The sequence below is a fragment of the Panthera tigris genome, chromosome B3, assembly GCF_018350195.1.
Source record: "Panthera tigris isolate Pti1 chromosome B3, P.tigris_Pti1_mat1.1, whole genome shotgun sequence".
In the NCBI taxonomy this organism is placed as follows: domain Eukaryota; kingdom Metazoa; phylum Chordata; class Mammalia; order Carnivora; family Felidae; genus Panthera; species Panthera tigris.
The window spans coordinates 28,099,695-28,124,621 of NC_056665.1; the positions used below are offsets into that span (position 1 = coordinate 28,099,695).

At 39.0% G+C, this 24,927-nt stretch overlaps 1 protein-coding gene across 1 annotated transcript in view; it reads left to right on the top strand.

The window, feature by feature from the left end:
• Positions 1-24,927, top strand: part of NIPA1 (NIPA magnesium transporter 1) — an 83,930-nt gene that overhangs the window by 37,558 nt on the left and 21,445 nt on the right. Inside the window, exons 2-3 of the mRNA XM_042988305.1 lie at positions 861-908; positions 1,888-1,978. Of these exons, the coding sequence (XP_042844239.1) occupies positions 861-908; positions 1,888-1,978 (139 nt within the window). The remainder of the gene's footprint in view (positions 1-860; positions 909-1,887; positions 1,979-24,927) is intronic.

Below are 24,927 nucleotides of genomic sequence, written 5' to 3' on the forward strand. Positions count from 1 at the left end.
CATTTTTCCTAAAAAGACATACAAGTGGCCAACAGACACATGGAAAGATGCTCAACATCACTCATCAGGGAAATGCAAATCAAAACCACAATAAGATATTATCTCACACCTATTAGAATGGCTAAACTCTAGAATTAGGTACTATAACCTGAAGTGAAGAAACCTCTCAGACAAACATTTTGACATATCTGAAGTGGGACAAATCTGTGTCTCAACGGTTGGGAGACCATCTTGCTGCAGGTTCCTCGTACAGGAAGGAGGGACCCATGTGATGGGGAGGCCTGGGCACCTGCTCATGGTTCTGTCTGACTATACATGGGGTATATGAAGGTAACCTAAGAGAGTACAAGAAACTGTGTAAAATGTCAAATCACTGAGTGAGAGAAAAGGTCTGCTGCTCAAATGGTTGAAAAAAGAGCCATATGAGAAAGGTAAATTTTGAAAATTGACTAACCTGTTTAAGCACCAAGTCATTGAAGCCTATACTAATAAAATTATCATATAAATGGCTTACAGTAAATGCATGAGAGAACTGGACTTCAACATAAAACTTCATGCCAAAGAATATTTGTGACTCTGGGTCACATGATGAGCTCAAAAATGTTTCTTTAATAAAGGCTTGACTTGTTTGGGTCAGCTTGTGTTCATTGCAAAAAATTACCTGTGTTTGCCACTTTTAGTGGTTTTTCATGCTGCTATTTATAGACTAACTTAAAGATTCTTAAAATGGTGACTAAGCAGTATGGCATTCAATATTCTTTTCAATTTTATTTTCAAGTAAAAGTTCCTTTTTTAAAGTATATAGTTTGTAAACCTCTTGCTTTGTACTTTTCTGACCTTTTTATGTTACTCTTTCATAGGTACTTCCTATTTAACAGACATTGTGTGGTGGGCAGGCACAATTGCAAGTAAGTACCCAGTGTGGTGAACAGTTTGATGTGCTTTCTTTCTTAAGATCAGTCATTCCTCTAGCAGGACTGCAGAGGTGGAATGAGTGTGGCTGCATTCTTTGGACTGTGGACCAGGGTGGGAGTCAAGGTTGGGAGGAGGTAGAGGGTCCTACTTCCTGCAATAAGCCCTGAATTTAGTCCAGGTCAGACTGTCCTGGTTCCAAAGAAATTAAAATAGCTCCTGCTTACTCATCTGTAGTCAGGCTGTTGGCACTTGGTGAAATTTCTTGTTTTGTCGAACGTAATTGGTTTTACAAAGGAGAGTTTCTTCAATTAGACTGATAAAAGTGGTCACATGCAGAGGTTATGTGCTATCATATAAAAATTAATAAGATTAGAGTTCAGAACCCTAAATATATAAAGAAAAATTATACTATAAAATTCAACAATATTATGAGGTTTATTTGTCACACATTGCCTTTCAGGCAAGATGTTACCTAGCAGATATTATTTCCTTTTATTGAGGAGCTCATCTTTAAGCTCTCTTAGTATAGCCCTGAATGCAGTCCTATGCAGGCAGTTGTGTTTCTACCTGGTATATCAGCAGCGTGTCACTGTGGCCCAGTGGTCTATACTGGAGTTAAGTCCCAGGCCATTGAAGGGGCTCAAGAAATTCTACGCGATTAGTTGTAAAACAAGGATGTGTTAAGGGGAAAGTGGAAATATACTCTGTTGCGCCTACTGTCAATCAATGCCATTTAGTTTGGGAATTTCCACAGAGGAAACTAGTCTTCCAGTTTGGGTCAGTGACACTCTGGGGCCTGCTCTCCCCTGCCTTCAGGACCCTTAATTATGCAAATAATGCTCCACATTTGCTTCCTTACAAGTAATAGAGAAGAAATAGCCCTTTCAGAACAGCTCCTTGCCCAATTAAACTCTGATCATTGCTGAAAGAGAGCTGCAATTGCAAGTGGTATCCTTGTGATTCTCTTGACAGTGGCTGTTGGCCAGATTGGAAACTTCCTGGCTTACACGGCGGTCCCCACAGTCCTGGTGACTCCACTGGGTGCCCTTGGAGTGCCGTTTGGGTGAGAGCTGGGAGTCTGTGTTTTTGTTTTTAACATGTAGTTTAAAAAAAACTTTCCATTTTAATTGTCTCTATAATAGTAAAAGCAAAATTGTAACTAATTGTAACTTCAGTATTCTACTCTGTATGGTTTAATTTTATCCTTTCAATTTTGTTTTGTGAATTATTAACCTTTCTCATAGAAATTTGCTTTGGTATATTTCAGACCCTAACTTATGTGTGGACATCAGTAAGTATGATCCTATCATTCTTCTGGTCTTTGCCCTGGAAGACTTAGAGACTAGAGTCTTCCTGCTGCCTTGACAAGTGATTCTGAGAAATCATTAAGCAAAACTAGTCAGTTACTGTTTTATCTGGGTAGCTAGAATCCTCTACCAGACACTGGACAATTCTCCCACTCCACCCTGGGAAATTATGGAGTTGGGACAAATGACACATGGGCACCAATGGGTGTAAAATAGAGTTCATGACTCATAACAATCAATAGCACATGAATCCCCACACCTAGGAGAAGGGGTTCTCTTTGGTCCAGAGGGAAATGAGGGAGGTGGGACTTTGGGTTTTTATTGTTAGAAAGTGAGTGGGATGGAGGTTCCCACACTCAGGTGGGGCTTGTGTGGTTTGAAATTTCTGCCAGTGCCAGGGACTGAGGACACCAAAGGTCTAAGGGTATGAGCAGGCTTTCTTATCAGGTTGCCCAGATGTGGGGCAAAGGGAAAAAGGTAGGACTGGGGGCTCGAAGGCTGCCAGCCAGCATGCATTACAAGTAGAGTCTTTTTATTACATTTGGCATACCTAAAAAAATGATTTTATGAAACATTTATTAAATAGCTTAATACATATCCTCCTGTGGACCTATTTATATTCTGTTTTACCTTTGGAGAAGTTATTAATAAACAGCGATATAATAGAAGAGAAATAAAATCCAAGTTTCTAACTCATTTATTTATTGGTATTCTGCTGCATTCCAGACAGACTCCCAAATCCTCTCAGAGAAGGGTGTCTTATGATTACATTTAAATTGTACTTTAAAGTTAATTAGGCTTTAAAATTCTGTAGGCTGAAAGCACAAACGTGTTTTCTAGAGGTTAACCTTTGGAAATGTGTTTGTAGGATGTTGCTCTTATCCCAAAAGGCTAATATCACATGTGGCTTGATGTTGCTTTGTGTCTGGATGGCCCTTAAGAGCTTGGATTGCATGAGTGGTGCTCACTTTGGGGAATCACTGCTCCAACTTCCTAGAGCCCAACCTCACTCTGATTTGTTCTCCTGGAAAAAAAAAATCAGGCAAATAATCTGACCCTGGAATCTTTGCACATTGCACATTTAATATGCATATATTAAAATACCTTGCTTAGTTAAGACCCAAAGAACTGTTTCTGTGGACTTTAGCAGTTATTAAGTCACCTCACCAGAAATGTTCACTTCTCCAAATCTTCAGGAGATGGACTAGAAATAGAATACAGAGCCCCAAAATAGGTCCACTTTTCTCTGTAATGACTCAGTGTATGATAAAAGAAGTTTAGGGTGCCTGGGGCTCTCAGTCAGTTAAGAGTTCAACTTGGGCTCAGGTCATGATCTCACAGCTTGTGAGTTCAAGCTCTGTGTCGGGCTCTGTGCTGACAGCTCAGAGCCTGGAGCCTGCTTCAGATTCTCTGTCTCCCTCTCTCTGTGCCCCTCCCTGACTCACATGCTCGCTCTCTCTCTCTCTCTCTCTCTCTCTCTCAAAATAAATAAACATTAAAAAAATTATAAAAGAAGTTTAAAAACACTTTTTATTTGGAAATAATTTCCAAATTACATAAAAGTTACAAGATTAAGAATAATTAAAATTCAGGGTGGGGGGGTGTCTGGTTGGCTGAGTGTCTGACTCTTGATCTAAGCTCAGGTCTTTATCTCAGGGTTGTGAGTCTAAGCCCTGCCCTGGGCTCCATGCTGGGCTCCACGCTGGGTGTGGAGCCTACTTAAGAAAAAAAAAATAAATAATCAAAACAGGTGATGGGTTAAATAAGTGATGGGGATTAAAGTGTGCCCTTTTGATGAGCACCAGGTGGAGTCTGTAAGTGGTTGAGACACTGTATTGTACACCTGAAACTAATACTACACTGTATGTTAACTGGAATTTAAATAAAAACTTTAAAACAAAAGAATAATCAAAACAACACTCATAACGCTCACCTAGACACAGCTATTGTTGCTATTTTATCCCTTTTGCTCTACCAGTTGCTTTCTCTGCATCAAGATTTCTCAACCTCAATATTGTTGGCATTTGAGACCAGATCATTCTTCGTTGTGAGGGCTGATTTGTACATTGTAGGGCGCTTATTAGTAGCATTGTGGACTCCACTGATCAGATGCCAGTAGTACCCCTCCCCCCCACAAATATATCCAGACACTGCAAATGTCCTTGGGGAGGAAGCAGATCATCCCTAGTTGAGAACCATTGTTCTATATGAATGTGGTGTTTCTTTGGTTTTTTATTTGTTTGTTTTGTGAGGTTTTTTTTATCTAGAATACTATGTATTCTATCATGATTCTTCACCTTTAAACACATCAGTTTGTATTTCTTAACATGACAAATATTCTTTCCTAACATGACAAATAAGTTTATTTATTTATTTTGAGAGAGACAGAGACAGCGTGAGTGGATGAGGGGCAGGTAGGGAGACAGAGAATCCCAAGCAGGCTCTACACTGTCAGCATGGAGCCCAATGTGGGGTTTGAACTCACAAAACCATGAGATCATGACCTGAGCCAAAACCAAGAGTCAGAACCTTAACTGACTGAGCCACCCAGGCACCCCACAAATATTCTTTAATAACTATAGTACAATGATCAATTTCAATAAATTTAACATTGTAATACATGTGTGTAATCTGCCTTCCATATTCCAATTTTGTTAATTGTCCCCTTATACCCTTATTTTATACCATTATTCTTTATACCTTTATTTTTACCATTTATACCATTATTTTTATACCATTGTTTCTCATTTGTGCCATCATTTTTCCTCCTAGCACAGGATCTAGTCTAGTATTGGAAACTGCATTTAACAGTCATGTCTCTAGTCTAAAAGAGAGAGGGTTTTTTTTCCTTTAAATTATATTGGGAAAACTGGTAAGCAATTTGTAGGAACATCAATTTAAATCATAGAACCATCAAAATAAGTGAATAAAGCATTATATACTGGATGGCCATCAAGTGTGGAAATAGAGGCAAATACAACATTGAATGGTTTGTTGATACTATTGCAGTGCATGACTCATGTGAATTATGTGATATATTGAAGTATGTCAACCTGCTCAGTAGTGCAGAGTTCAGCGTTTGGTGTAAAGCTGTGGCAAATCCAATGAGTTAATGTACCCAGTAATCCATTACATATAGCTGTAGACATTTTCTATCTCTGATTTTTACTGAATAAGTTTGCATCTTTACTTTAGCACAACCCATAGTATGTGTGATGGAGGTTTAATCTGTAAAAGAGGAGGGGGAAAAAAGTTAGCTATATTTCCATGGTTTATGGCCCATGGATAAGAAAAATTTTATTTTTACAACTTGAAAAAAAGAGTATCTTTCAGATGTTGAAAGGATAAGAAGTGTCTAAAGTTTGAAGTAATAAAAATGAAAAGTTTCACTTACTACAATAAAAAAATAAAATGGAAAAAGATTTAAGTTAAATATGTCAGTAATTAAAGCTATGATATAAGGGATTTTTTGAAAAAAATTTTAATGTTTATTTTTGAGAGAGAGAGAGAGAGCGTGAATGGGGGAAGAGAACACTCCACCCAACAGTAGAATTCACATTTCCCTAAGTATATATGGAACATTTTCTGGCATAGACCATATGCTAGGCAATAAAAATAATCATCAATAAATGTGAAAGTATTGAAACCATACAAAATACTTTCTTTGATTGCAATAGAATGAAATCAGAAAGCAAAATCACCGAAATAAATGAAATAGAGAACAGAAATACAACAGTGAAAAGCAGCAAAACCCAAAGGTTGTTCTTTAAAAAGATCAACAAATTGATAACCCTTCAGCTAGATTGACAAAGACTGAAATTACTAAAATCAGAAACAAAAGAGGGATATTGCCACCAGCTCTACAGAAATAGAAAAATTATAAGCAAATAAGATAAACAACAGTATGTCAACAAATTAGATAACTTAGATGAATTGGTCACATTTCTAGAAAGACTCAAACTACTGAAAATGTTTTAAGAATAGAAAATCTGAATAGACTTACAACAAGTAAAGAGATTGAATTAGTAATATAAAAACTTCCAACAAAGAAAAATTCCAGTAGCGGTGGTTTCACTTGAGGTGAGTACTTTCAAGCATTTAGAGAAGAATTAATAGAATTCTTTACAAACTTTTCCCAAAAATAGGAGAGATGGGAACCCTTCCCAACTCAGTCTATAAGGCAATATTACCCTGGTAAGAAAACCAAAGAAATCAGCAGAAAAGAAAACTGTAAACCATTCTCTTATTAACGTATATGCAGATATCCTCAACAAAACACTAGCTAATTTAAATTCAGCAATATATAAAAAGGATTATACAGTATGACCAAGTGGGATTTATCTCAAGAATGCAAGATAGATTTAGCATCAGTGTAAATTAGTTAATACACCTCATCAATAGAATAAATACATGTCAATAGACATAGCAAAATCCTTTTATAAAATTCAGTACCCCTTCATGATGAAAGCAATCAATATGCTAGAAATAGAGGGTAACTTCCTAACCTGGCGAAGGACCTCTGTGAATCCGCCTCCCCCACCCCCACCCTCAGCTAACATCATATTTAATGGTTAAAGACTGGATGATTTCCCCCTAAGATCAGGAAAAAGCCATCTACTTTTGCCACTTATATTCAGCATTGTACTAAAGGTTCTAGCCACTGTAGCTGGGCAAGCAAATTAAATGAACAAAAATGAATTAAAAGACACCTGGATTGGAAAGGAAGGTGTCAAACTATCTCTGTTAGCAGAGGACATGATCTTATGTATGGAAAATCCTAAGGACCTGCTAAGAAACTGTTAGAACTAATAAACAAGTTCAGCAAGGTTGCTATATATATGATCAATATAAAAAATTAATTGTATCTGTATATACTAGCAGTGGGCAAGCCAAAAATGAAAATTAAGGAAACAATTCAATTATAAAATAGTACCAAAACAAACAAATACTTAAGAATACATTTTTATTTTTATTAAAAAAATTTTTTTAGCTTTTTTTTTTTTTGAGAGAAAGAGAGACAGAGTGCAAGTAGGAGAGGGCAGAGAGGGAGGGAGAATCTGAGCTATCAGCACAGAGCCTGATGCACAGGGCCCAGACCCACTGCTCGTGAGATCATGACCTGAACTGAAGTCAGACGTTTAACCAACTGAGCCACCCAGGTGCCCCCATCCATTTTTCTTTCAAGTCCATTGAGCATCATCATGACCACTACTTTGAATTCCTTATCAGGTAGATTGTTTATCTCCATTTCATTTAATTATTTTCATGAGGTTTTTCTTATTCCTTTGTTTGGAGCATATTTATATGTCTCCTCATTTTGTTTGGCTTTCTGTGTTTGTTTCTATGAATCAGGTGAAACAGTATGTCTCCTGGTCGTTATTTATTTGTTTGTTTATATTTTTTAAAATTTATTTATCCTCAAGTTAGTTAACATACAGTGTAGGACAGTTAGTGCAGAAGTGGGCACAGGCCTGGCTGTCCTGGGGTGTTCATGCAGGGTGTGCCTTTGTGGGTCAGCTTGAGTTGATGTGGCTGATGGTTGGTGATCCAGGGGGTTCTGCATCAGGGCTACCTAGAGCTGAAGTAGATGCATGCTGGGGGTTTTCTGGGAGCTTTGTACCTGTGCTGCCTTGGTGAGATGGCTAGAGTTGTAGTGGGAGCACTTCAGGGGAGTCCCAATGTCCACCATACTGGGGCAGTGTTAGTGGGATGGCTGGAGCTTGAGCAGGCATCAGTATGGGGGCCTCCTTGTGGAGACAGAGCCCTTATAGGCATCATTCTAGGGACTGCCTTGGGGCATATGCTGGGGTTGGTGTGAGCTAGAGGCCTGGTGCTCATTGAGGTGGCATGCCAGCTCAGGCACCTGCACCCTACTCCGATCTGTGGTTTCAAGGTGGAAGGTGAACATAAACAGTGGTGCTGACAAGTACCTCTGAACCTGGAGAGAGTTCCAGCAGTTTCTCTACTACTTGGCAAGTGCTACAGGCTTATTTCACTTCAATTCTAGTTTCCCTTTAAGCCATAGCTTTTTTTTCTGTGTCCTAGGGCAGGTGAATATGCATGCAGGTAGGTCCCCTAGTGCTATTCTTTCCCACTATAGTTTGTAGCATCAGGGGTGGGGTTTCCTTGTTTACCATGCCTCTGTCTCTTTTGCCAGTTGCTGTGTGGTCCCTCTATCCTTTGTTGTGCAGAAGCTATTCAGTCAACCCTCAGTTCTTCAGGAAGAATTGCTTTATATGTAGGTATAGATTTGCTGTGTCCCTGGAAAGATGTGAGTTCAGGGTCTTTCTATGTTACCATCTTGAACCCTCTGAAAACTACAAGATTTTGATGAAAGAAATTGAAGGCACGTACAAATGGAAAGAAATCTCATATTCATTGGCTAGGATAATTAATATTGTTTAAATGTTGATACTATGCAAAACCATCTATAGATTAAGTGCAGTCCTTATCAGAATTTTAATGGCTTTTTTCACAGATACAGAAATATAATCCTAAAATGTATATGGAACTACAAAGGTCTGCAAAAGCCAAAGCAACCTTGAGAATGAAAGAAAAATTTGGAGGCATCACACTTTCAGGCTGCAAACTAGAATATAAAGCTAGTAATCACAACAGTATGTTATTGGCATGAAAATAGTAATCATTACAGTATGGTATTGGCCATTCCACAGACCAGTTGAACAGCAATGAGAGCCCCAAAATAAGCCCTTACATATATGGTCAACTAACATTGACAAGGGAACCAAGTGGAGAGGGAAAAGGATAGTTTCTTCTATTAATTGTGTTCAGAAAATAGGATAACCACATGCACAAGTGTGAAATTGGACCGCTTTCTTACACCACTCACAAAATTTAATTTAAAACGTATTCAGGACTTAAACATAAGACCTGAAACCATAAAATTTCTAGAAGTAAACATAGGGGGGAATCTCCTTGACATTGGTCTTAGCAATGATTTTTTGGATATAAACTAAAACACAACAAAAGCAAAAATTAATAAGTGGGACTACATGAAACTAAAAAGCTGCACAGCAAAAGAAACAAAATGAAAAGACAGCCAACAGAATGGGAGAATATATATTGCAAATCGTGTATCTAATAAGGGGTTAATATCCAAAAAGTATAAAGAACTATAACTCAACAGCAAACACAAACAATATGATTTAAAAATTTGCACAGAATATGAATAGACATTTTTCCAAGGAATATGTACAAATGGCCAACAGGTACAAGAAAGTGCTTGACAGAACTAACACTAGGGAAATGTAAATCAAATCAATAGTAAGATATCCCCTCCCTCCTGTTAGAAATACTATTATCAAAAACAAACAAACAAACAAAAAAACTACGAGGTAACAAGTATTAGGAAGGGCATTAACAAAAGGGAACACTGGTGTTTTATTGGCGGTAATGTCAATTGGTATAGCCACTATGGAAAACAGTGTGGAGGTTCCTCAAAAAACTAGCAATAGAACTAGCACATGATGCAGCAGCCCCACTGCTGGGTATATATCCAAAGGAAATGAAAACAAGATCTCAAGGAGCTGTCTGCACTGCCATGTTCATTGCAGCATTGTTCACAATAGTTAGGTATGCAAACAAACTAAATGTCCATCAATGAATGAATGGATAAAAAAAAGACGTGATATATTATTGAAAAAGACAGGAAAATCACTATAAGGAAAATTCTGCTATTTATAAAAACATGAATACTTCGGGGCATCATGCTAAGTGAAATAAGTTAGTGGAAGACTAATACTATAGATATCATTGATATGTGGAATCTAAAAAAAAAACTGAACTCATGGAAACAGAAGGTAGATGAACAATCAGTGGGTCAACCAGGAAATCAAGGAAGAAAGAAAACAGTACTACATGGAAACAAATGAAAGTTACAACACAATGGCCCAAAACTTTTGGGATGCAGCAAAAGTGGTCCTAAGAGGTAGGTAGGTAGCAATACAGGCCTACCTCAAGAAGCAAAAAAAAAAAAAAAAAAAAAAAAAATCCCAAATAAAAAACCTAACCTTACACCTAAAGGAGGTAGAAAAAGAACAACAAATTAGGCCTAAAGCCATCAGAAGGAAGGAAATAATAAAGATAGAGCAGAAATAGATGATATAAAAACTAAAAAACGAGCAGAACAGATCAGTGAAACCAGCTTTTTCTTTGAAAAAATTACACACCAAAACCATAAAATACCTAGGAATAAATGTAACCAAAGAGGTGAAAGATCTGTCCACTGAAAACTATGAAAGCTTATGAAAGAAATTGAAGAAGACACAAAGAAATGGAAAAATATTCCATGCTCCTTGATAGGAAGAACAAATATTGCTAAAATGTCAATACTACCCAAAGCAATCTACATATTCAATGCAATACCTATCAAAATAACACCAGCATTCTTCACAGAGCTAGAACAAATAATCCTAAAATTTGTATGGAACCAGAAAAGACCCTGAATAGCCAAAGCTATCTTGAAAAAGAAACCAAAACAGGAGGCATCACAATCCTGGACTTCAAGCTGTATTACAAAGCTATAATCATCAAGACAGTATGGTACTGGCAGAAAAACAGAAGCTCAGATCAATGGAACAGAATAGAGAACCCAGAAATAGACCCACAAATGTATGGCCAACTAATCTTTGACAAAGCAGGAAAGAATATCCAATAGAATGAAGACAGTCTGTTCAGCAAGTGGTGCTGGTAATACTGGTCAGTGACATCCAGAAGAATGAACCTGAACCACTTTCTTACACCATACACAAAAATAAACTCAAAACGGATGAAAGACTGAAACGTAAGACAGGAAGCCATCAAAATCCTCAAGGAGAAAGCAGGCAAAAACCTCTTTGATCTTGGCCGCAGCAACTTCTTACTCAACACGTCTCCAGAAGCAAGGGAAACAAAAGCAAAAGTGAACTACTATTGGGACTTTATCAAGATATAAAGCTTCTGCACAGCGAAGGAAACAATCAGCAAAACTGAAGGGCAACTGACAGAATGGGAGAAGATATTTGCAAACAACATATCAGATAAAGGGTTAGTATCCAAGATCTATAAAGAATTTATAAAACTCAACACCCAAAAAACAAACAATCCAGTGAAGAAATGAGCAAAAGACATGAATAGACACTTCTCCAAAGAAGACATCCAGATGGTTAACTGACACATGAAAAATGCTCATCACTCATCATCAGGGAAATACAAATCAAAACCACAATGAGATACAACATCACACCTGTCAGAATGGATAACATTAACAATCCCAACAACAACAGATGTTGGCAAGGATGCAGAGAAGGAGGATCTCTTTACACTGCTGGGGGAATGCAAGCTGGTGCAGCCACTCCAGAAAACATTATGGAGGTTCCTCAAAAAATTAAAAATAGAACTACCTTATGACCCAGCAGTTGCACTGCTAGGTATTTATCCAAGGGGTACAGGTATGCTGTTTCGAAGGGACACATGCACCCCCTTTATAGCAGCACTATCAACAATAGGCAAAATATGGAAAGAGCCCAAATGTCCATCAATGGATGAATGGATAAAGAAGATGTAGTATATATATACAATGGAGTATTACTTTGCAATAAAAATGAATGAAATCTTGCCATTTGCAACTATGTGGATGGAACTAGAGGGTATGAATGCTAAGCGAAATTAGAGACAGACAAATATCACTTCACTCATATAACGACTTTAAGATACAAAACAGAAAGGAAGGGAAGGGAAACAAAAACAATATAAAAACAGGGATTGGGACGAAACATAAGAGACTCATAAATATGGAGAACAAACAGAGGGTTACTGGAGGCGGTGTGGGAGGGGGGATGGGCTAAATGGGTAAGGGGCATTAAGGAATCTACTCCTGAAATCATTGTTGTACTATATGCTATCTAACTTGGATGTAAATTTAAAAAATAAATTAAATAAAAAATAATTTAAAAAATTACAATTGGTAAGCCCCTAGCCAGTCATCAAAGAGTAAAGAGAAAGGACCCAAATAAAGAAAATCACAAATGGGAGAGGAGAAATAACCAACACCACAGAAGTACAAACAATCATAAGAGAATATTATGAAAAACTATATGCTGGTTAAGACGGCAGAGGAGTAGGGCAGCCTTATGCTTGCTTCCTCCTGCAAACAGCTAGATAAATACCAAATCATTCTGAACATCCAAGAAATCAGTCAAAAGTCTTAGAAAACAAAGCTTCTCATCTACAAGCAGAACCAACAACCCATGGAGGTAGGAACTGCAGAGAGTTGACTTTTGGGAGAAAAGAGGCTCAGCTGCTGATGCGGGGAGGGAGCCCTGATTGCAGAGAGGTAAGTTGGAGGGGGCATAAAAATGTGCAAGGGATTGCAAATGAAACTGTTCCCCAAAACCGTTGACATGGAAAAAGAAGAGGGTTTCCATACCACCAGGTTTTTATAAATGGCAGAGTGCAAGGACACCTGGGTGGCTCAGTCAGTTGAGCATCTGACCATTGATTTCGGCTCAGATCATATTCCCAGGGTTGTGGGATTAAGCCCCATGTTGGCTGTGCACTTAGAGTGGAGCCTGCTTAAGATTCTTTCTCTCTCTCTGCTCCTCTCCCTGGCTTGTGTGTGTGTGTGTCTCTTTCTAAAAATTAAAAATAATTTAAAAATAAATAGACAGCACAGAATCTGAAACTTTGGAATTCAGTGCCTGGTGGTGCTCTGGTAAGGAAGCAGGGCAGAGCCCAAGGCGCAGGCAGCATGGTCTGAGGATCCCCTTCACTGCACGGGGAGAAGTGGCTCCCCTGCTTGGAGTGCATTTGGAAGCGGTGATAGGGCCTCTTCATGCACAAAAGACCTAGTGGGGTGGCCCTGTTCACCAGTATAGGAACAAAGGTGTCAGCTGAGGGCAGCATACCCTAGTGCTCCTTGTGTTTTGTGGTTTACCATAAACTTCAGGCCACTTCTGCTGCACAGTTCTGTTTTCTGTAAAAAGCTGGTACCAGCCACAGTGCATCAAGAACCTCCCTCAGGATCAGGCAGTGGGTTCAAGCAGTGCATTGTCTGAAGTGTGAAGTTTTGAAACACAGCTGCACCTGAGGTATAAAACACAAGATTGCCACGCCTAGGCAAGCGGATAGCCTGGTCAAGGACACCAGGGACAGAGCAGAGGGGATCATATGTGTGTCTGTGAGGGCTGGAACTTTCTGCTTCAGAGACTAGAGAGGGGGATGAAACCATTTTCACCCCTAGCCCACTATCACTAATCAACCTCAGTGAGCTAAACAGCACCACCAAGCAGAGAACAGACACATTACACCAAGCTCCACCCCCCCCACCCCCACCCCCGGATCCTCCAGGCACATCTCCACTAGGGCAAATATACCTGAGAATGAGAGCAGCAGGCCACTCTCCCAGAAAACCAACACAACCCCCTCTCATGCACTAAGTCTGCTGATCACAGAGTGCTGCAAAGTATCAGCTCTAGGGGAAACCGGATCTGGCTTTTTGTTTTTTCTTTTTGTTTTTTTTTTTTTTTTCTTGAATACAGAAAAAGCAGATTTTTTTAAAAAATTTTACTTTTTTTCTCTCAAGCTTCTCTTAACAAGCAGACCAAAACACACCTAGGATCTAGCATCCTTTTTTTTCTAATTTTTATTTTATTTTATTATTATGTTTTTTCCTCCAAAATGACGACAGAGGAATTTGCCCCAAAAGAAACAACGTGAAGAAATGACAGCCAGGGATTCAATTAATACAGATATAAGTAAGATATCTGAGGTAGGATTTAAAAAATCATAGAAGACTAGAGAATCCCTTACTGCAGAGATAAGAGATTAAATTTAGGCCAAAAATAAAAACGCTATAACTAAGATGCAGACCCAAATGGATTGCATAACAGCAAGGACACATGAAGCAGAGAAAGGAATTAGTGATATAAAAGATAAAATTATGGAAAATAATGATTCTGAAAAGAAGATGGAAACAAAGGTAATGGATCACGAAGACAGACTTACGGAACTCCGTGACTTTTGTATCATAAGAGTCTCAGAAGATGAAGAGAGAAAAAAAGGGGCGGAAGGTTTATGTGAGCAAATTATAGCTGAAAACTTCCCTAATCTGGGGAAGAGCATAGACATCAAAATCCAAGAAATGCAGAGACCTTCCATTAAATTCAACAAAAACTGGCCATCGCCAAAGTATATCATGGACAAATTCACAAAATACATCAAGGAAAGAATCCTGAAAGCATCAACAGAAAAAAAAATCCTTAACCTACAAGGGAAGACAGATCAGGTTCACAGCAGATATGTCCACAGAAACTTGGCTGGCCAAGAAGGAGTGGCAGGATATATTCATGCTGAAAAGGAAAAATATGCAATCAAGAATACTTTATCCAGACAAAACTCCTTGGGCGGCAGCAATGGCGGCTGCATTGGATTCAGTTCGGTTGCAGCGTTGCATGGTGTTGCCAGCACACAGCGCCTTGCTGATCTTCCTGCATGGCTCAGGTGATTCTGGGCAAGGATTGAGAACATGGAACAAGCAGGGTTTAAATCAAGATTTAACATTCCAACACATAAAAATTATTTATCCAACAGCTCCTCCCTGTTTATTTATTTTGAGAGAGAGAGAGAGACAGAGAGAGCAAGCAAGCATGAGCGAGGTGGAGCAGAGAGGAAGAGAGAGAATCACAGGCAGTCCCCAGTGCAGGGCTGTATATCATGAACCATGTGATCATGACCTGAGCTGAAATCAAGAATCAGAGGCTCAATCAACTGAGCCACCCAGGTGCCCCCCACTCAAAATTCTTTAAATATTTTTTCTTGATCACAAAATTACTGTCTTTACGATACCTACTTTATAATTTAACAGCCTCTTAAGATAGCAGACTAAAAAGAAAAATATATTCAACTATCAAAACAGGAATAGAGTACTAATCTGTTGATTAATTCTGAGGTTCTTTAATGGATATAAACTTTGGAAATATATATATAGTCACATTTATGTTTTATTCATTTTTTGTGCCATTTATATTTAAGTGTATTACATATTAATAAAAGTAATGGTTACATGATATCTATCAAGCGACAAATACAGTAATAAGTAAATAATAAATTCGCTTGTTATTCCTTTTGATTAAAAAAAAGAATACTTTATCCAGCAAGGCTGTCATTGAGAATAGAAGGAGAGATAAAGAGTTCCCAGACAAGTAAAAACTAAAGGAGTTTGTGACCACTAAACCAATCAGGGAAGAAATTTTAAAGGGGACTCTTTGAGTGGGGCAGGGGGCAAGAGGGGGAGACCAAAAGCAACAAAGACTAGAAAGGAACAGAGAACATCAATAGAAACACCAACTTTACAGGTAACCCAATGGCAAAACTTCTATCTTTCAGTAATCATCCTGAATGTAAATGGACTAAATGCTCCAATAAAAAGACATAGGGTATCAGAATGGATTAACAAAACAAAACAAAACAAAACAAAAAAAAAAACAAGACCCATCTACACGATGCCTATAGAAGACTCATTTTATTTTATTTTTTTTAATATATGAAATTTATTGTCAAATTGGTTTCCATTCAACACCCAGTGCTCATCCCAAAAGATGCCCTCTTCCTGCCCATCACCTACTCTCCCCTCCCTCCCAACACCCATCAACCCTCAGTTTGTTCTCAGTTTTATTTAAGAGTCTCTTATGCTTTGGCTCTCTCCCACTCTAACCTCTTTTTTTTTTTCCTTCCCCTCCCCCATAGGTTTCTGTTAAGTTTCTCAGGATCCACATAAGAGTGAAAACATATGGTAGCTGTCTTTCTCTGTATGGCTTATTTCACTTAGCAGCACACTCTCCAATTCCATCCACGTTGCTACAAAGGGCCATATTTCATTCTTTCTCATTGCCACGTAGTACTCCATTGTGTATATAAACCACAGTTTCTTTATCCGTTCATCAGTTGATGGACATTTAGTCTTTTTCCACAATTTGGCTGTTGTTGAGAGTGCTGCTATAAACATTGGGGTACAAGTGCCCCTATGCATCAGTATTCCTGTATCCCTTGGGTAAATTCCTAACAGTGCTATCGGTCATAGGGTAGGTCTATTTTTAATTTTCTGAGGAACCTCCACACTGTTTTCCAGAGTGGCTGCACCAGTTTGCATTCCCACAAACAGTGCAAGAGGTTTCCTGTTTCTCCACATCCTCTCCAGCATCTATAGTCTCCTGATGTGTTCATTTTGGCCATTCTGACTGGCGTGAGGTGATATCTGAGTGTGGTTTTGGTTTGTATTTCCCTGATGAGTGATGCTGAGCATCTTTTCATGTGCCTGTTGGCCATCCGGATGTCTTCTTTAGAGAAGTGTCTATTCATGTTTTCTGCCCATTTCTTCACTGTATTATTTGTTTTTCGGGTGTGGAGTTTGGTGAGCTCTTTATAGATTTTGGATACTAGCCCTTTGTCTGATATGTCATTTGCAAATATCTTTTCCCATCCCGTTGGTTGCCTTTTAGTTTTGTTGATTATTTCCTTTACTGTGCAGACGCTTTTTATTTTCATGAGGCCCCAATAGATCATTTTTGCTTTTAAAAAAATTGTTTTTAACGTTTATTCATTTTTGAGACAGAGAGAGACAGAGCATGAATGGGGGAAGGTCAGAGAGAGAGGGAGACACAGAATCTGTAATAGGCTCCAGGCTCTGAGCTGTCAGCACAGAGCCTGACGCGGGGCTTAAACTCAAGGACTGTGAGATCATGACCTGAGCCGAAGTCGGACGCCCAACCGACTGAGCCACCCAGGCGCCCCTCATTTTTGCTTTTAATTCCCTTGCCTTTGGGAATGTGTCAAGTAAGAAATTGCTGTGGCTGAGGTCAGAGAGGTCTTTTCCTGCTTTCTCCTCTAGGGTTTTGATAGTTTCCTGTCTCACATTCAGGTCCTTTATCCATTTTGAGTTTATTTTTGTGAATGGTGTAAGAAAGTGGTCTAGTTTCATTCTTCTGCATGTTGCTGTCCAGTTCTCCCAGCGCCATTTGTTAAAGAGACTGTCTTTTTTCCATCGGATATTCTTTCCTGCTTTGTCAAAGATTAGTTGGCCATATTTTTGTGGGTCTAGTTCTCAGCTTGCTGTTCTATTCCATTGGTCTGTGTGTCTGTTTTTGTGCCAGTACCATGCTGTCTTGATGATTACAGCTTTGTAGTAGAGGCCTAAGTCTGAGATTGTGATGCGTCCTGCTTTGGTCTTCTTCAAAATTACTTTGGCTATTTGGGGCCTTTTGTGGTTCCGTATGAATTTTAGGATTGCTTGTTCTGGCTTCGAGAAGAATGCTGGTGCATTTTTGATTGGGATTGCATTGAATGTGTAGATAGCTTTGGGTAGTATTGACATTTTAACAATATTTATTCTTCCAATCCATGAGCACGGAATGTTTTTCCAATTCTTTGTAGCTTTTTCAATTTCCTTCCTAAGCTTTCTATAGTTTTCAGCACACAGATCTTTTACATCTTTGGTTAGATATATTCCTAGGTATTTTATGCTTCTTGGTGCAATTGTGAATGGGATCAGTTTCTTTATTTGTCTTTCTGTTGCTTTATTATTAGTGTATAAGAATGCAACTGATTTCTGTACACTGATTTTGTATCCTGCAACTTTGCTGAATTCATGTATCAGTTCTAGCAGACTGTTGGTGGAGTCTGTCGGATTTTCCATGTATAATATCATGTCATCTGCAAAAAGTGAAAGCTTGACTTCATCTTTGCCAATTTTGATGCCTTTGATTTCCTTTTGTTGTCTGATTGCTGATGCTAGCACTTCCAACACTATGTGAAACAGCAGCGGTGAGAGTGGACATCCCTGTCGTGTTCCTGATCTCAGGGGGAAAGCTGTCAGTTTTTCCCCACTGAGGATGATATTAGCTGTGGGCTTTTCATAAATGGCTTTTATGATGTTTAAGTATGTTCCTTCTATCCCGACTTTCTCAAGGGTTTTTATTAAGAAGAGATGCTGAATTTTGTCAAATGCTTTTTCTCCATCGATTGACAGGATCGTATGGTTCTTATCTTTTTTTATTAATGTGATGTATCACATTGATTGATTTGCGAATGTTGATCCAGCCCTGCATCCCAGGAATGAATCCCACTTGATCATGGTGAATAATTATTTTTATAAGCTGTTGGATTCGATTTGCTAGTATCTTATTGAGAATTTTTGCATCCATATTCGTCAGGGATATTGGCCTGTAGTTCTTTTTTCTACTGGGTCTCTGTCTGGTTTAGGAATCAAAGTAATACTGGCTTCATAGAATGAGTCTGGAAGTTTTCCTTCCCTTTCTATTTCTTGGAATAGCTTGAGAAGGATAGGTATTATCTCTGCTTTAAACATCTGGTAGAACTCCCCTGGGAAGCCATCTGGTCCTGGACTCTTATTTGTTGGGAGATTTTTGATAACTGATTCAATTTCTTCGCTGGTGATGGGTCTGTTCAAGCTTTCTATTTCCTCCTGATTGAGTTTTGGAAGAGTGTGGGTGTTTAGGAATTTGTCCATTTCTTCCAGGTTGTCCAATTTGTTGGCATATAATTTTTCATAGTATTCCCTGATAATTGCTTGTATTTCTGAGGGATTGGTTGTAATAATTCCATTTTCATTCATGATTTTATCTATTTGGGTCATCTCCCTTTTCTTTGTGAGAAGTCTGGCTTCAATTTTGTTTATTTTTTCAAAAAAAACAACTCTTGGTTTCATTGATCTGCTCTACAATTTTTTTAGATTCTATATTGTTTATTTCTGCTCTGATCTTTATTATTTCTCTTCTTCTGCTGGGCTTGGGGTGTCTTTGCTGTTCTGCTTCTATTTCCTTTAGGTGTGCTGTTAGATTTTGTATTTGGGATTTTTCTTGTTTCTTGAGATAGGCCTGGATTGCAATGTATCTTCCTCTCAGGACTGCCTTTGCTGCATCCCAAAGCGTTTGGATTGTTGTATTTTCATTTTCGCGTGTTTCCATATATTTTTTAATTTCTTCTCTAATTGTCTGGTTGACCCATTCATCCTTTAGTAGGCTGTTCTTTAACCTCCATGCTTTTGGAGGTTTTCCAGACTTTTTCCTGTGGTTGATTTCAAGCTTCATAGCATTGTGGTCTGAAAGTATGCATGGTATGATCTCAATTCTTGTATACTTATGAAGGGCTGTTTTGTGACCCAGTATGTGATCTATCTTGGAGAATGATCTATGAGCACTCGAGAAGAAAGTATATTCTGTTGCTTTGGGATGCAGAGTTCTAAATATATCTGTCAAGTCCATCTGATCCAATGTATCATTCAGAGCCCTTGTTTCTTTATTGACCATGGTCTAGATGATCTCTCCAGTCCTGTAAGTGGGGTATTAAAGTCCCCTGCAATTACCACACTCTTGTCAATAAGGTTGCTTATGTTTGTGAGTAATTGTTTTATATATTTGGGGGCTCCCATATTTGGCGCATAGACATTTATAATCGTTAGTTCTTCTTGATGGATAGACCCTGTAATTATTATATAATTCCCTTCTTCATCTCTTGTTACAGCCTTTAATTGAAAGTCTAGTTTGTCTGATATAAGTATGGCTACTCCAGATTTCTTTTGACTTCCAGTAGCATGATAGATAGTTCTCCATCCCCTCACTTTCAATCTGAAAGTGTCCTCAGTTCTAAAATGAGTCTCTTGTAGATAGCAAATAGATGGGTCTTGGTTTTTTATCCATTCTGATACCCTATGTCTTTTGATTGGCACATTTAGCCCATTTATATTCAGTGTTATTATAGAAAGATACGGGTTTAGAGTCATTGTGATGTCTGTAGGTTTCATGCTTTTAGTGATGTCTCTGGTACTTTGTCTCACAGGATCCCCCTTAGGATCTCTTGTAGGGCTGGTTTAGTGGTGATGAATTCCTTCAGTTTTTGTTTGTTTGGGAAGACCTTTATCTCTCCTTCTATTCTAAATGACAGACTTGCTGGATAAAGGATTCTCGGCTGCATATTTTTTCTGTTCATCACATTGAAGACTTCCTGCCATTCCTTTCTGGCCTGCCAAGTTTCAGTAGAGAGATCCGTCACTAGTCTTATCGGTCTCCGTTCATATGTTAGAGCACGTTTATCCCTAGCTGCTTTCAGAATTTTCTCTTTATCCTTGTATTGTGCCAGTTTCACTATGATATGTCATGCAGAAGATCGATTCAAGTTACATCTGAAGGGAGTTCTCTGTGCCTCTTGGATTTCAATGCCTTTTTCCTTCCCCAGAAAAGGGAAGTTCTCAGCTATTATTTCTTCAAGTACACCTTCAGCACCTTTCCTTCTCTCTTCCTCCTCTGGAATACCAATTATGCATAGATTATTTCTCTTTAGTGCATCACTTAGTTCTCTAATTTTCCCCTCATACTCCTGGATTTTTTTATCTCTCTTTTTCTCAGCTTCCTCTTTTTCCATAATTTTATCTTCCAGTTCACCTATTCTCTCCTCTGCCTCTTCAATCCGAGCTGTGGTCGTCTCCATTTTATTTTGCAGCTTATTTATAGCATTTTTTAGCTCCTCCTGGCTGTTCCTTAGTCCCTTGATCTCTGTGGCAAGAGATTCTCTGCTGTCCTCTATACTGTTTTCAAGCCCAGCGATTAATTTTATTACTATTATTCTAAATTCACTTTCTGTTATATTGTTTAAATCCTTTTTGATCAGTTCGTTAGCTGTCGTTATTTCCTGGAGATTCTTTTGAGGTGAATTCTTCCGTTTCATTATTTTGGATAGTCCCTGGAGTGGTGCGGAACTGCAGGGCACTTCCCCTGTGCTGTCTTGAATAACTTGCATTGGTGGGCGGGGCCGCAGTCAGACCTGATGTCTGCCCCCAGCCCACAGCTGGGGCCACAGTCAGACTGGTGTGTACCTTCTCTTCCCCACTCCTAGGGGCGGGATTCCCTGTGGGGTGGCGTGGCCCGTCTTTGCTACTTGCACACTGCCAGGCTGCTGGTGCTGGGAATCTGGCGTATTAGCTGCGGTGCACAGGGGCAGGAGGGGCAGGCTCATCTTGCTTTTCCTTCGGAAATCCGCTTCTGGAGGAGCCCTGCAGCACTGAGAGAGAGTCAGACGTGCCAGAGGGTTGGATCCCAGAAGCGTTGGGTGTTTACGTGGTGTAAGCAAGTTCCCTGACAGGAACTGGTTCCCTTTGGTATTTTGGCTGGTGGATGGGCGAGGGAGATGGCACTGGTGAGCGCCTTTGTTCCCCGCCAAGTTGCGCTCTGTTGTCCGGGGCTCAACAACTCTCCCTCCCGTTGTCCTCCAGCCCTCCCGTTCTCTGAGCAGATCTGTTAACTTATAACCTTCCGGATGTTAAGTCCCACTTGCTATCAGAACACATTCCACCCGGCCCCTCCGTTTTTGCAAGCTAGACTTGGGCTCTGCTTTGCCGGCGGGCTGCCCCTCCGTCCGGCTCCCTCCCACCAGTCCGTGTAGCACTCACCGCCTCTCCGCCCTTCCTAGCCTCTTCCATGGGCCTCTCGTCTACACTTGGCTCTGGAGAGTACGTTCTGCTAGTCTTCTGGCGGTTTTCTGGGTTATTTAGGCAGGTGTGGTTGGAATATAAGTGATCCCCAGGATGCGGTGAGCCCAGTGTCCTCCTATGCCGCCATCTTCACAGAAGCCTAGAAGACTCATTTTAGACCTAAAAACACCTGCAGACTGAAAGGGAGGGGATGGAGCACCATCTATCATGCTTATGTATGGCAAAAGAAAGCCAGAGTAGCCATACTTATACCCAATTTTAAGTAGATTTTAAACCAAAGACTCAACTTGAGACGAGGAAGGGCATTATATCATAATTAAGGGGGTCTGTCCATCAAGAACACCTAACAATTGTAAGTATTTATTCCCCCAACTTGAAAGAACCCAAATATATAAATCAATAACAAAAATTCACTGATGACACAATAATAGTAAGGGACTTTAACATCCCACTTATGGCAATGGACAGATCATCTAAGCAGAAAATCAGCAAGGAAACAATTGTTTTCAGTGATCCATTGGACCAGATGGACTCAACAAATATATTCAGAGCAGTCCATCCTTAAGCAGCAGAATACATATTCTCTGGGAGTACACATGGAACAATATCCAGAATAGATCACATACTGGTTCATAAATCAACCCTCCACATGGGGATCCTGGGTGGTTTATTCAGTTAAGCATCCAATTCTTGATCTCAGCTCAGGTCTTGATCTCAGTGTTGTGGGTTCAAGCCCTGCATTGGGCATGAAGCCTACTTTTTAAAAAAGATAAAATCAACCCCCCACAAGTACAAAAGGACTGAGATCATACTGTGCATATATGCAGACCACAACGCTATGAAATTTGAAGTCACCCACCAGAAAAAATTCGGAAAGACCACAAATACATGGAAGTTAAAGAAAATCCTACTAATGAATGAATGGGTTAACCAGGAAATTAAAGACCTAATAAAAAATTACGTGGAAGCAAATGAAATCATGACAGTCAAAAACTTTTGGGATTGCAGCAAAGGTGGTCATAAGAGGGAAGTATATTGTAATACAGGCCTACCTCAAGAAGAAAGAAAGGTCTCAAATACACAACTTAACCTTACACTTAAAGGAGCTAGAAAAGGAACAGAAAATAAGGCTACAGGCAGCAGAAGAAGGGTAATAATAAAGACTAGAGTAGAAATAAACACTGTAGAAACAAGAAATAAAACCAGAACAGATCAATGAAAGTAAGAGCTGGGTCTTCAAATGAATTAATAAAATTGACAAACCTCTAGCCAGACTTATCAAAAAGAAAAGAGATAGGACCCCAAGAAATTAAAATCACAAATAAAAAGGGAGAGATCACAACCAATACCTCAGAACTGCAAACAATTAGAATATTATGAAAAAGTATATGCCAACAACCTGGAATAAATGGATAAATTGCTAGAAACATACAAACTCCCAAAACTGAAACAAGAAAAAATAGAAAATTGGAACACCCATAACCAGCAAGGAAATTGAAACACTAATCAAAAATCTCCCAAGAGGGGTGCCTTGATGACTCAGTTGGTTAAGCTTCTGACTTTGGCTCAGGTCATGATCTTATGGTTCATGAGTTCGAGCCCCACGTAAGGCTCTCTGCTGTCAACTCAGAGCCTGGGGTCTGCTTCAGATTCTGTGTCTCCCTCTCTATCTGCCCCTTCCCTGCTCATGCTCTGTCTCTCTCTCTCAAAAATGAATAAACATTAAAAAAAATTTTTTTTTAATCTGCCAAGAAACAAAAACCCAGGACTTGATGGCTTCCCAGGGGAATTCTACCAGACATTTAATGGAGAGTTACTACCTGTTCTTCTCAAAATGTTCCTAAAAATAGAAATGGAAGGAAAACTTCGAGACTCATTCTATAATGAGTCTGTAATCATCACCTTGATTTCAAAACCAGAAAGACCCCACTGAAGAACATGGATGTAAAAATTCTCAACAAGATACTAGCAAACTGAATCCACTAGTACATTAAAAGAATTATTCATCATGATCAAGTGGGATTTATTCCAGGGCTGCAGAGCTGGTTCAATATTCTCAAATCAATCAACATGATATACCACATTAATAAAACGAAGAATAAAAACCATATGATCAAGTCAGTAGATGGAGAAGAAAGCATTTCACAAAATACAACATCCATTCTTTATGTGTATTTATTTGAGAGAGAGTGTGTGTGTGAGTGGGGAGAGGCAGAGAAAGAGGGAGGGAGAGAATCTCAAGCAGGCTTGGGGCTGTCCATGAAGTATCTGATGCGGGGCCTAATCCCACAAACCAACCATGAGACCATGATCTGAGTTGAACCAACAGTTAGATGGTCAACTTTGCCACCCAGGCACCATGTCACAGCATCCATTCTTGATAAAAAACCCTCAACAAATAGGGATAATTAGAACATATCTCAATATTATAAAGGCCATGTGTGAAAGACCCATAGCTAATATTCTCAATGGGGAAGAACTGAGATCCTTTCCCCTATGGTCAGGAACAAGACAAGGATGTCTACTCTCACCATTACTATTTAACATAGTACTGGAAGTCTTACCCTCAGCAATCAGACAATAAAAATAAATGAATCCAAATCAGCAAGGAAGAAGTCAAAGTTTCACTATTTGCAGGTGACATGATATTCTATGTAAAAAACCCAAAGACTCTACCAAAAAATTGCAAACACTAATGCATGAATTTAGCTAAGTCTCATGATATATAAAGTCAACATACAGAAATTGGTTGCGTTTCTATATACTAATTACAAGGCAGCAGAAAGAGAAATCAAGGAATCGATCCTATCTGCAATTACACCAAAAACAATTAGATACCTAGGAATAAACCTAACCAAAGAGGTAAAAGATCTGTACTCTGAAAACTTTAGAAAACTTATGAAATAAGTTAAGGAGGACACAAATAAATGGAAAAACATTCCATGTTCATGGATTGAAAGAGCAAACTTTTTTTTTTTTTGGTCCATAGATTTCCCGTTTTTACTGAGCATACTCATACACACAATGTATTTTAAAAATGAGTTTTACAGTACATAGTTTTATCACCTGGTTTACAACTAAATGCATATATTGTGAACATTTTCTTTTTTACAACAGTTAAAATACTTGTATGGAGAAAACAGTTTATTATTTTTAAATGTTTATTTTTGAGAGAGAGAGAGAGACAGAACGTGGGTGGGGAGGGGC